Consider the following 13,586-nt stretch of genomic DNA (forward strand, 5'->3'; position numbering starts at 1 on the left):
AGGGACTTGATGATAATGTCTCAATTGTATTTTGTGGATTTTTCTTTTTTTTTCTTAAAAAACTATTACATTTTTACACGCATAAATGATGATTTATAATGATGCTCCTTGATATCTTAGTTGTCTGCGATATCTTTATAGTATCAGACTAAAATCTTTTCTAGAGTTTTCCTGTGGGATAAACCTGCGTCACCATCAGTGAGCTCCATTTTCACCACATGCTCAGACTGCTCATTTCCTTATGGGAAATAAATAGGGGGTGGTTCTCCAGTCGATATCTTTAATTGCTCCTGGGTTGTATCAATACCTACCGGTTTTACTGCTCCATCACGAGCCACTGGGAACGGGTTGCCCGGGAAACGGCCGCATGGCAACAGGATCAGAGCCTGGGGGTTGTCTGCTTCTAGGTCTGCTCCCATTTTACATCGCATTTCCTCACTAGATGGTGTGCAAGCCACTGGAGAGTACACTTCCCCGCACAGTAGTGGGCTCTACATCCAGCAAAACAAACCTGGGAAACTATACGGCGGACCATTTCTTTACGGGGCTCCGAGGAGGAAAAGTGTGGAAATAAAGCGTCGTTCGCGTCAAGGTTTTCATTTTTTAAGCTAACCCCCCTGTTTTTAGCATCAAGAAGACTTGGGAAAAGGCGACAACAAAACACAGCTGTGATGGACATAATGATTGCGGTGCAGGATGCTTGTGTCTCTGGTCAGTGGCTTACTGCGATAATTCTCAGCCTGTGCTGCTTTCTGCCGTCCTGTTTGCCCGCTGGACAAACTGTGGACTATTCCTCGGTTGAAAGTGTGGTCAGCAGACAAGGCGACACGGCTCTACTGAGGTAAAACAAGCTAACACAACTTCACTTTCTCCCGCTCCACACTCTCACTCTGTCGGAGTTCTCCGAAGCTGAAGACTCGACCGCACACACTCTTTAACACCAGTTCATTGTTTTAAAGATGTCTGTTAGCTACTTTTGAATCAGTCAGGGTTGTCATTTAGCGCCCAGCGCTAAACACAATAGGTAATTTTCCCTCCATCCCGTCCTTGTTTTCGCCTGACAGCGGGCTGGAGAGGGGAGGGGGGCGGTCAGTGCAGCGGTCGCTACACAGGACGGTGCTCTTGCGACAAGTGTAGCTCGGCTGATAACGGCAAAGTTTTCTGAGATACTTTCCCTATGTGTACATCAGCCAGTAGACATAATGTGTTATTTTTGGGTGTATTTGATTTCATAGCTGCTCGTAAATGGGACGGTATCGCCTGAATTACCAAATAAGCCAACCACAGTCTGTCGCTTATGTAATTTGATTTCGTTATGTCCGTTGATTCCCACTGTTGCAAACGCCACGAGTGCTTAACAAGGAGTTTAATAGCCTAAAAAAAATCAGAGCCCAATGTGCTATTTGGAGTGCTGTTCATCTGTTTTGCTGAATGCACAATGTGATGTCGCAGTTTCAAAACGAGGCTGAAGAGTGTATGTGTGGTCGCTGTTGATCAGCCGTCGAGTTATGGCAATCTCCCCATCCTCCCCCATCCTCCCTCCATCACGTAGGCTACGATGCCAGCTGCACAGGTAGCTGCCCATTAAGGGACTACATTAATTGGCATGGGCGTAGTTTGGACCAGCGCACTCAGGAGTTTGTAACAGCAACATTATATTATTTATTTCAGCATATAATCAAAAATATCATCAAAATAGTCCCACTGCCAAAATTGCCTATAGTGAAAACAATGTAGTTCTTTTCAAAAGATGATTTACTGTATAAGTTTTAGACGGACTAAAATCTTTTAGACAATTACAGAAGTCTGTGTGGTCTATTTAAGTATTTCATAAAATCAAAACACATGTACACAGAAACAGAAAAAAAGATGTGTAATCTTTTGAGAGCTCTGATATTATCTTGTTGTACTGATATCAAATATCCGCTTTGATGGCTCTGAGGAAAGACTGAGGGGGGCAGGCCTTCCCCATTTCAATATGAATTCTGAGGGTGCTGACGCTAAGAGATGCTGGGTGTGGACCTGAATACAGAGAGGCTAACTGTCTAAAGTTCCACTCAGCTTGGGCCTTTAGTCACTGTTGTCTCATACTTGATTGTCGAAGAGCTGAATTGTTTCTGTGACATAAGGTCATCGTGAGTGGCTGTATTGAGATGGGTGTATTATTATGAGGTTGCGTCAGTGCTCATCACAGAATTACCTTGGCAACAGCAGAGGGGTACTCACTTTTTCTTTTTTTTTTACCACATTCCGTCCATGCCCAAGGGCCGTCCCATCAAATAGACTCACACCTTTGACTGTCTCTTTAGAGAGGGCATTTAATTCCCTGATGTCAATCTGGGTTGGCTGTGATCAGTGGCAGAAGCATTGCCTGAATCTTGATGGTTTATTGGACCACAGATTATCCCTGTGCTATAAATCAGCTCAATAAACAAGTTGCCTCCCACCCAATGAATATGGCAACACTCTCCATAAGCGGGTCATCGCCTCAGTAAATGCCATCTAGAAATCTAGGAAATGGATAGGGAAAACATATTTAAGATGCTTTCATTGCCTGTCTCTTATAGTTATTTAATGGGTTTTTTCGGTACTCGCTGTAACCATTCACTGGCTTTTTTTCACTCATGTGAATGCTGCCAGTGTCAAGTTATCACTTTGCTATGCTTGCACCTGTTGACCTAATAGAGATTGTAAACCTCTTCAACTGCTCTTCTTGTTTCTCTGGTTTGCATCTAATTGCAAAACACTGTCATCACCAAAGTGATGACAAAGGCCCACTCTGTCTTTTTTCCTCCTCTCTGTTTTTTTTCATTGGTCTTGAGAGCCAGGCATCAAAGCATGAACCATTTCTTTTAGGAAGTCAGTGCAGAAAACAGTGCCTGTTTGTTGAATTTCTCTGTTGTCAAGACCCCTGACTATTAGAGGCCAATTTTGCTGTGCCCCAAAGCTGATTGATGGCTAAAAAATGTGAGCATTCTCAAATACTGACAAACCCAGAAGCACGCAATTAGTCACTGCCTTTGGATTATGGAGTAGATCCCGAGAGGTGCGCCCGTTGTCATATATTAATTTCCCCCACCTCTTCAGTTCTTAGCGCTGCATTACTGCTGCCCTGATTCATGTTGGACAGTGGGTCCACATCAATTAAATGATTTGAGCTTCTTGAAGATGAGGAATGGCGCACATGTGTATCATCATCCTTTTAATCTTGTTTGATTACCTAAAAGCTCTGCCATTTTCATCCCCTAACAAAAGAGCCCTTGTATTTGAAATTAGTTTGCTGCTGCATCAAAGCATCTTACATGGTACGTTAATGTTATTCACATATGCTGCATTTTGTTTTTACATACCGAAAATCAGCAAGCTTCCATGGGGAGCACATTGTTCAGAGGAGCTATACACCCCTTTTCTTTCCCATCTTGTTACAGGTTTCATGTCATTTGGATTCAGTTGAATAAACCTTGACTCTTCCCAGTAAATGACTCATCCGGTCACGAATTTAGGGGGAACAGCAAGATGAAAAGACAGTTCCCTATGCTGTCAGGAAACACACGGTATCAGTGGCAGCCTCTTCCACATGGATAAGCAGCTGTAATCAACAGCAAAGAGCTAGTGTCAGCTAAACATAGGCTTTCACCATACAGTTACTATTTGCAGTGCTATTCCTAAAGTATCTTTTATATTTTTATCTTGGTGCTCTGTGCTTTGTCCATCAACCACTGTATTCCTGTCTTCCCAGTGAAATATGTATCATATGGTGAGAAATAGACTAAAGGAACACTGTCAATTTACATTCTACGAAGGCAGAAAATAGGAACAATGCGAATAAATAGGAGCAAGGCTGTACACAGCAAGAATAAGACAACGATCCTAGCTTACTTTTGTTATTTAGTTTGACAGTTGGCCCTCAGCCACAAAATAAGGTCTGCACCACAGGCCTTAGTCTCTGTAATGGTGCAAAATTGACCTGTCACTACTTTGAAAGTCTGGTATTCATATAAATCTAAAATCATTGCCTCATGTCAACAGACCAGTTGATGAAAATCTTTTCTGGCTGGACATGATTGTACTGGAGCTGTGTTTCTAGCCTTATTCAGGATAAAAACGGTGCCATGTATCATTTCCCTCAACTGTGTCATTATTATGGCTCTGAAAGGTCTTGACATTTACTATAAGCACTTGTGCCAGAGACAACATCGAGTTTAAATGGCTTGGTGGCCCCACCCCAGCACAGATACTGGTCAGACAGAGTAGAGGAATATGAAACTCCATAGGATGCAATTTAAAGGAGGAATTGTTGACTATCTCAATAACGGAGACAATAACCATAGCTGAGAAGCACCCTCTACACTTTCTGCATTTCAGCACTTTTTTAATTAGGCCGCAGCCAGTTCTGTTAAAAAGTATATGGAAGGCTACTTCATCTTCAACAGCTTGGTTGGAGATGTAGCAGATATAGAGGGCTCTGAATACATCAATTATCTGCCAGATATCTGCAGTTTTATGCACTCATTTGGGGGAAAACCTGGTTTACCTGACACATCTGGGGACACACCTGAGTCTGTCACTATTAATTAAACACCAAAATCCTCTCCCCTGTTTGCTGAACCACATGTTTAATGCGATCAGTGTTGCTGTCAGCACAATGTTGCTCTCTTTCACGGTCCTTATGCTCATCATGGTCTCCACGTCTCAGGATCAACTAAGTGTTAGGCACATCATTTGACCTCAATTTTTGGCTTGTGAATAGACACTATCATAATGCAAAACAAAAGGCGTCAAGGTGTGGTTGTTGTTGGGGAGGGGCTTCCAGCTGGAGCTATCCATGCACACATAATACTACTGGTGAAAAACCCATACTGCCTTATGTCAAAAAATCTGACCTTTCCTTTTTAACAGTAGAAAGCAGGCATGTTGCTCATATAAGTCTATCTCCTATTGCCCAAGGGAAGCTGGCTATACTAAAGTATTCATCAGATTCATTATTGTGGCATCCATTTGTAATAGATGTGCTTTAGTACAGATGGAAATCAGCCGACAAGGTGACATGCCAAAGCAATGGCTAAGAAGACTTTCATAACAGCTGCCTACTTTTAGACCTCCAGTTAACCTCCTCCACAGTATTCAATTGAAACTCAGTCTGTCATGACTTGTTTTAAATTGTCATTCAGCTTGTTGCTGAAAGCAGCATAATCTCTTTTAGATGGAAATTTACAAAGTTGCAAAGCTATTTATATAAGTAAGTGTTATCCAAAACAATCCTGTAGTCAATTTTAATATCAAGGCTTGTAATAAACACTTGTCTGAAAATTGGTACTCATTCGTCACCCAATGACAAGAAATGATCTCAGATATGTGCACCTTTTAGTTTGTTGTGTCAAGTAAAACATATCCAGTCAATGTTGAAGGCCACAACTGATGAGATAAATCGAATGGTCTTTGTAGATTAACAGTTTAGCCTTGGTTAGCCAGTCGGACGTATGTGTTAAAGTGCACTCATGGCTTTTAAAGAAAAATGCAAACTTATGTCTCCAGGTTTTTTTTCTTGCTTCTTACTGTAGATAATGTAACATATTCTTGGATGCTGCCAGAGCTTTTTAGTTACATGCCATGATTTATCGCTCTATTTTGTAACTATGTAGTGACGCTAACACAGAATAAAAGCCTGATTTGCACACTGTAAACCAATTCAAAATGGATTACATTTATGGTCATCATTTGTCAGGCGAATCAATCCATTGTACTTTCTAAACATTGGGCATTTCTATTTCTAATATATTTCAATTAGCACTAAAGTGATTTAGTGCCTTGGTGAATTAAAGCCTAAATGGAAATGCTTTCTCAAGGTAAATCCTTGAAGGGAAATAGATGCTATGCTAGGTTTTAAAGCATCTTTCTAATATTCTTATAATCACTACAATTATATGGGATAGGGAAAATTATTTGGTTGGGGGGGGGTGGAGCTTTTACCCATTCCCAGCTGTGAGCATCCACATAATTGCAATAATTCTACAGGAAAATCACAGAGGAGTGTTTTTGTGTTGTGAGAAAGCTATGAGCCTCAAAATTAAACTTGACAGACAGTGACTGGAGAGGCAATAACAGGTTATCGTTTGGGCAATTTTACTTGAAACTGAATGTTTCAGAAGAACGTGTCTACTCTACTGGGAGACTTCTCCTTTTTACATCACTGACACTTTGGCTTGGAAATAGTTTATATTTTAAATTGAGCATTATGCTGTGAATTGTCCATTTGCTATTTACAAATGTATTCATTACATGATTGTGAGTCTTTGTGCAGATTTTTTAAGCAGATAATCGACACGCGCATAGATTTTCAATGGGCTGTAACAGAAATAAAACTGTTTCTGTGCATGTGCTTGTGAATATACAGTATATAGTCTTTTTGTGTAGAAGATTAAGCTACATGCTGACAGCTTTTGCAGGGTAAATTTCTTTCTGTTCTTCTTTTGTTGAACAGTGTACAGTATTTTCTTCTCCAAATCATATGCCAACACTTCCAGTCTTTCATCACAGAGAGCTGACGATTCCTCAGAGCCTCTTCAATTAAAATCCTCAATCAATCAGTTAGCATCTCCTTGTGTTTCATGATAATTGGTTATGCTTCTTTGACATCATTTCATCGTGTTATCTGTGCCTCCTCAGTTGAGCCAGGTTATATACCGCCAAGTCTTGGTATGCCTCTCGTGTCAGCAGGTTATAGACAAAACTTGCTGACATCAGAGTTTGAAGCCTGAGTGATGGTGAAGCTTTGAAACAGAGTGCAGGCACAGGGGTGGTACACTTTGCTTGGTATGCTGAGCATGGAAAACACCTCAACCCTTAGAAAGCTTTAGTTCAGTTCTGCTCAGCTGTATGTGTCGGTGCGTGTATGTATGTATGTGTGTATGTATGTATATATATATATATATATACACACACACACACATACACACACACACACACATATATGTGTGTATGTATGTATGTATGTGATATCTATGGGATTTATATCAGAAATATATATATCTCACCAATTACTAATATGATTCTGAATTTTTAGCTGCATAAGTGAGACTTAATTATCATGATGGGTGATATTCTCTCAGGATTGAGTGGTTGATGTCATTATCTTCAATGCAAGATCTTTATGTGTGAGAATGAGTTGAGGCTGGAGGGATCACAGGTAAACATTAGTTTAATCTTATGGGAATAATAAATCAGAAGTGTTGACACATGATTATCTGAATGATGCCCTTCAGTAAATAAAAACAATATAGAGGGATTTCAGCTCTTGTAGAGGGTATTTTATTGTCCTTTAATGAAATTCAACTTTAATGTTGTGTCTTAGGTTTACACAACTAGATCTCTCTATTAGGTGAAGCATGAATTTCATTCTAGGGGACTATGATTTTGGAGTTAGGATCAGTAAAGCTACATACATTGTTGTCTGCTAAGTATTGAAGGTGAAATGTGTGACCTCACATCTCCTGGAAAAGTAATGGTAAAGAAATGATCAGCATCTCTTATGAGACACACATATTTAACTCCTCTAACAGATAGTCCAAGAAATCTTTATAATAACATTGTCAGTGTTTTCAGTCATCACTAAAGGAAATTCTCCAAATTAAAACAAAAAGTATTGACTGTAATCTCTATTTTAGCTCATTCATATATTCACAATGGCTGGTCTCTGAACTCCAGCAGTTAAAGGAGATATGTATTGTCATAAGTCATTTGGTTCTATGTTGGCATAGCTAAAGAATTTTAATTGCAGTCGCTCTGAGCAGGTTTGGTTTTTGTTTTTTCTGTATCTCTCTCTCTGTCATCTGCATAATGAGTGTGTGGATTTCAGACTGCTGTAAATGTTTGTTGGAGCCAAGTAATTGGAGAGTCTGCATTGGTAATTATTAGTAAATGGAGAGAGAAGCAGTGGAGCAAATCAATATCACTGAGAATAACACTACCTTTTGTTTCCAGTAGCACCAGGAGTTAAGGTAACAGAAGTGTCATGCTGCACAGATTAATTATTTGTGAGACTGGTTCATCAAAAGTTATGCACTGTAAATGTAGGTCTAATAATACTGTATGATGTTGCAGTGCTGATGAAATACTGAATACTGCATATTTCACTGAAAATCTTTTCAATTAATTTTGTGGTTGATCAAAGGCAGCCATGACAAATGCCCCTATTTGATACTTAATGCCTTAATTGACAGTATATTAACTCTTTGCTATTTTGCACAGATGGCACAAATGGGTTGTTACTGTAGAGTAATTCAATTAAACAGAACAAAATCTGGTTATGCTCAAGTGGAATTTAAAACAGTCCCCTCAGCACTTGACATATTAAGGGAACACAGAACACCATCATCAGTCACAGGTTAGTGCTGTTATTGAAAAGGCCCCTGACCCCCATTGTTTAATAGTATGTTTAGCAGTAATGTGTAGTCAGGGCCTGGTTTAACTAGCCGTTATGAAAGGATTCTACTGTCCATTTAGGAGGTAAAAATATTTTAATTTTAGCCACAACTGAACACACACTTACTGAAAGAAAGGGATTTAATCGAACCTTAGAGGAAAAACTTCAACATTAATAGGCTGTCAAGCTTTGTCCCAACTACACCATGGCATGGGCGGTGCTTCAATCTGTGCTAATGTTAAACAATGAATTAATCAACTGATCTCTGAGACTGCCACTCATTAGGATTCTAATTTTAGACCAAGACATGCTTTTCATAATGGGACTTTGGTTTCTTCACACTCCTCTGTCTCCATCCGACTCTCTCTTTCCCTCTGCTTCACCATATCTCTATAACTATCTCTCTCTTTCTCTCAGCATCTGTCTGCTCCTTAATTGCATCTAAAGGTAAGCAACCAAGACAAATGTAGTCATGATCAGTTACTACCTAGTAATGGATGAGCTGCCTGGTATTTTCGGGAAACACTGCGCAGTCCGTTCTGTCTGTAGTATTTGGGCTGCTCATATAGCGTAGTGATATTCCTCTCCACGTGATATTCAGCTGTCAACTCACTATTATTAATGAAAGGTATTAAAACAAATCAGGGACTTGATACCAAAAAGAATAAACTGCAGCTTAGATTCATATCAGTCATCCAATTATAATTATTTTGGATGACTTATTATTAATTATAATTATTTATTTATACCACTTGAGGCTGGAAGATTTTAGAGAGCATCATCACATATCACCAACACAATCGCATAAAAAAAAAAAAAATTTTTTTCCAAATATCAGATCCAATAATTGGCCAGCCCAGTAATCTTTTGGCCCCCACTACATATAACAATAACCCAATTAATGATTGGCTTTTCCTTTTTCATTGAATTTTGATATCACTGTCACCACATGTGTTACCACAGAATCATCCAACCTAGTGGTAATGCAATATTTATTCTCCAATACGAATGGAAACGGTGCTTTTCATTACTGCCTCAAGTTATGTTTCGTCAAGCCATTCATAGTATGCATGGTGAGGAGGTGTTGTGGATTACATCATAAGTCATGGTCTGACTGATCAACATATAGTAAGACACATGGTTTTGTTTGCTTAAATCTCTGTGTGTACAAACTGCCATTCAAAGCCATTGAAATATGGCAGAAGGAGCTACATAGGGCTTTTACTGGTGTCTCAAACCACATAGTATGAGGTTGGCACTGTTAACAACCATGCTACTAATTCAGAAGCTGTTGGATCAGAAAATGGTTAGTACATCTCTCGGGATATATTTTAACCCTTTCTCTTTAACTCCATCAAACTTAACATCAAAGCTTTACAAAGCAACATGGAATTAACCTCAGCTGGGTTCTCTGTAGTGAAGTCTGGCTCTGTTTTCCTCCTCGTTATACCCAGTTACCATTATGAAAAGGGGGATTAGCTAATTAGCATCCAGCCCTGGGAGCTACAAATGAAATGAATGCGTAGATAATACAGTGTATGTAGCTACCATACCTCTGTCATGTTAAAATGTGCATGCTGATTGTTGGATTTAACACACACATAGTTTCTTACTGTATTATGTGAGAGACAGTCAGGTGCCACAATGGCACTTCCCTGAGACATGCAATCAGTTTCCAGCTACTACAGTACATTCTGCAGTCTCTAAAACAGCCAGTTGTCTTCAGTAGAACTGTGTGGGCCATGTCTTTCTGCCACAAACCTCAATCCAGGCACTGTCTTTGATTCCAACACAATGCCCCCGCTGGCTTCCTCTCTGCGCTGTGTGAGTGTCGCTTTCATTTCAGAATATTCACCCTCGTTTTTGCCACTGCAGTTGCTAATGGGTAGTGTTTTCAAAGCCTGGAGAGGATAATCCTGTCATCTTTGTTTTCATGGCCACCTCAGGGCCATTTAACAAGTTCAAAAGAAAAAAATCTGCAGTGCCGTTTTTGTGAGGTTGGTTCTCGCAGTTGTGTTCCGTATCTGTCATCACAGCCAGGCCTACATGTGGGAACAGGTGCTGTGCTGAATGACTTCAGTGGCATGTACTGGCTCACTTAAGGGAATCTTTGAGCCAGATGCTTTATTATGTTGTGTTAATGTTGATGCCAATGTTCCATAACAAAAAAATGCAGGGGCGGGAGGTGGTTCTTGAAACAGTTGCACTCCAGGAAATGACTGCTTTCACAATGAATTTTGGCTTGTTTTCCAATTTTCCCATCAGATGTGTTGACATGTAAAACAACCACCTGAAAAACAGTCATATTCTCTGTGACAGGCCACTGTGGCCATTTGGAGATGATTAAGTTTATAGTCTCTGTGGCTGCCACTGATTTTTCTGATTTCCACTCTACTGTATTGGCTGGGTATTTCTTTCCTGGGAACAAAATGATTCACCTCAAGGGAGCAGCAATAGTTGATTTGATTGTAAGGATTGCCGGAGAAGAGAATCTTATGCATTCCTGTGATGAGGAAATATTTTCAGGTAGTGCAGTACGAATCATTGTAAGAAAGAAACTCTACAATCAAAAGTGTTTACAGCAAAGCAGAACCCAAGTTTTGTTGCTTGTCCCAGTACATGACAAGAATAGTGAAATTGACTGAAAGAAATTTCAAGACTTATGAGGTATATTTATGACACACAGTTCTTCATATTTTAGCACGTGTATCATCATTATGAGCCAGATTTTACATGAAAATTATAAATCATCAGGAAAAGTAAACAGTGTAATGAAAAAGATGGAAATTAAAGTAATGACAGTGATATAATACAAGCTACAGAGCACTGTACAAAGCTTGCAGACAAATGTGTGACTATTGAGGATAAATAATATATTGTAGATTAAAAGGTCCCGAGACTGTCGTGATTCACGTCAGCTAATATAGTCAGCTAATATAATCAGCTATCGTCTTGATTACTTTTTGACTAGATATGATCAATTATGTGACTTGAATTCTTTGCACAGTCCACTGCAACAGTATTATGGTTACTCTTCTGAATAATTGGAATTTAAGGACTTATTACTTGTTGCTTTAGCCAGTAGACAAAAATAAACAATTTTTGCCCTGTAGTATTACAGCAAACTAGTATAGGATGTACCCTCCTTATATTTTGTGTTCATTATAGTAGGTATTCTAAGACACACTACATAATCCGGAACTCATTATCCAGAGCTAAGGTAAAAAAAAAAAACTCTACAGAAAGTGGGAAATATGAATTTGTACGATAAGAGAAGGACTGACATCATTATGTCCACTGACCTCAAAACGAGGCAGTTTTCCACTTAGAAATATTGTGCTGACAGGTGCATTCAAATTTGCATAATGGATTGTTTTAGCAGAGAAACAAGTTTAGTTATGACATATCTAAGAAATTGATTATGTAGAAGTATGAAATAAAAAGGACAGTGTTTTGTGAGTTAAGACGACAGAAAGGAAATTGGTCATGATATTACACTCAGTAAGGAAGAAATCTCCCCTATTCAAGTGGTTAGACTTGGTAACATTTATCAAGGAAAACCTTGTTTTGTGTAGGAGTCCAATATGCTCTGATTTAAAACTCTAGAAAAGAAGAATTGCTCATGTAAATGGATATTTGTGGCAGTGTGAAAGACATTTTAAAAAGACATATCAATAAAGTTTTCACTAACGTAAGGAGCTAAGCTTGTGCAGCATGGTAACTGATACAAGTCTCTTGCAATCCATAAGGTTTAATTTTGCCCTAAACCCTGACACTTGACACAAAATTCAGGTTGACACAACGTGTTTGTTGGCTGCAGGAACTACTTATTTACATGCTGTGTCACATTCTGTTTTCCAGCTGCCATGGCAATTGACAAAGAGAGTGAAAGCTTTTACAAAAATATCAAAATTATTGGGGCACAGTGTAAAACCCCCTTGAGAGACTAGCAAATGCTGCACGTTTGTCTATCTCGCTGTATATATATTTGAGTAAAAAGCGCCAGTCATACATTATTATTATTTGCCTTGATTTAAATTTGAAAAGACTAATTTACAGTGATGTCAAGTAACATCATTGGTGGGGGTTTTTGGTAATACAATATAACTGCAGTACATTTCATAGTATAGTGATATAGTGACTGGCATAGCTGAAGTAGACATTTCACTGTACTGCATCTGACAGCAAGGAAACCTTTCCTGTGAGTAAATGTTCAGAGCACTTCATATGGACACTTGCCAGTTCCTCCAAATTGATTTTTATTTTCTGCGATCAACTCGAATATGCACTTCTTGTGTGTCAACTCAACTGCTGCTTTGCCCACCAAATTATTCCACAGATAGATATATTTTTTATCTCACAGTTAATAATAGGGGAAATACTGTATACGACTGCATGAATTATTCATGAAGGCATTCCTTTGTAGAGATTAAAAAATGGAATAAGAATAATTCACGCTGTAAGCTTACATAAATGGTTTTAGAAACAGCTAATCAACTAGCAAACCAGTCTAAGGCAGGCAGCTACCTAAAGTTCTGAGTTCGTCCTCAGAAGTGGCTGCTTAAACCCAGATGAGAGCCAGCCAGAGAATAAATTCAAAGACTTCTGTACATATCATCTCCACCTCCTCCTCAATCTAAAGTCTTATGATTTTCTCCTGGACGTGACACGCTGAAGCCTTTCCTGGTTTACTCTTCTGCTGAGGAAGTGACAGGTCCTAATTATAGCGTTTAGGGGCCCAGAGACACTTAAACATTAACAATTGTGTAGGGATAAAAGAAGCGGATAAAAATAGGAGTATACCGAAAAGAGCAAAAAAAGGGCAAGAGAGAAAATGAAAAAGGGAAAAGGATTTTAAACCCCCTCCCCCCAAACAAGAAACATTTTCAGGGGTTTGCTGATGAAGCAAGCAAGAGATTAAGTTTGTGGGGAGCAAAATGACAGTAATGGTTCTTTCCACTTGTTTCAGTATTGTAATCAGATTTAGAGGCACATCATGTATATTTATTCAGGATGGTTTTTACACAATACTCTTTGTGCCCACCAATTGCACAGATCAGTCATGCCTCAGTGCACAGCAACAATTCCTCAACCCATAAGCTGAACCTTTGTCCTTCATTGAAAACCAGAGAACATACAGCAGACTGTTATTAGATGTCTTCCC

General features: G+C 39.2%; 1 protein-coding gene across 2 annotated transcripts in view; it reads left to right on the forward strand.

Moving 5' to 3' along the window:
* Positions 1 to 355: 355 nt before the first annotated feature.
* The window catches only part of negr1 (neuronal growth regulator 1), a 139,014-nt gene continuing 125,783 nt past the window's right edge, over positions 356 to 13,586 (forward strand). The window contains exon 1 of one of the 2 annotated variants that reach the window (XM_056379460.1): positions 356 to 841. In XM_056379460.1, the coding sequence (XP_056235435.1) occupies positions 672 to 841 (170 nt within the window). In that variant the 5' untranslated portion in view covers positions 356 to 671. The remainder of the gene's footprint in view (positions 842 to 13,586) is intronic. The other variant, XM_056379461.1, reaches the window with a different exon arrangement.

The sequence above is a fragment of the Seriola aureovittata genome, chromosome 6 (assembly GCF_021018895.1).
Source record: "Seriola aureovittata isolate HTS-2021-v1 ecotype China chromosome 6, ASM2101889v1, whole genome shotgun sequence".
NCBI lineage: Eukaryota > Metazoa > Chordata > Actinopteri > Carangiformes > Carangidae > Seriola > Seriola aureovittata.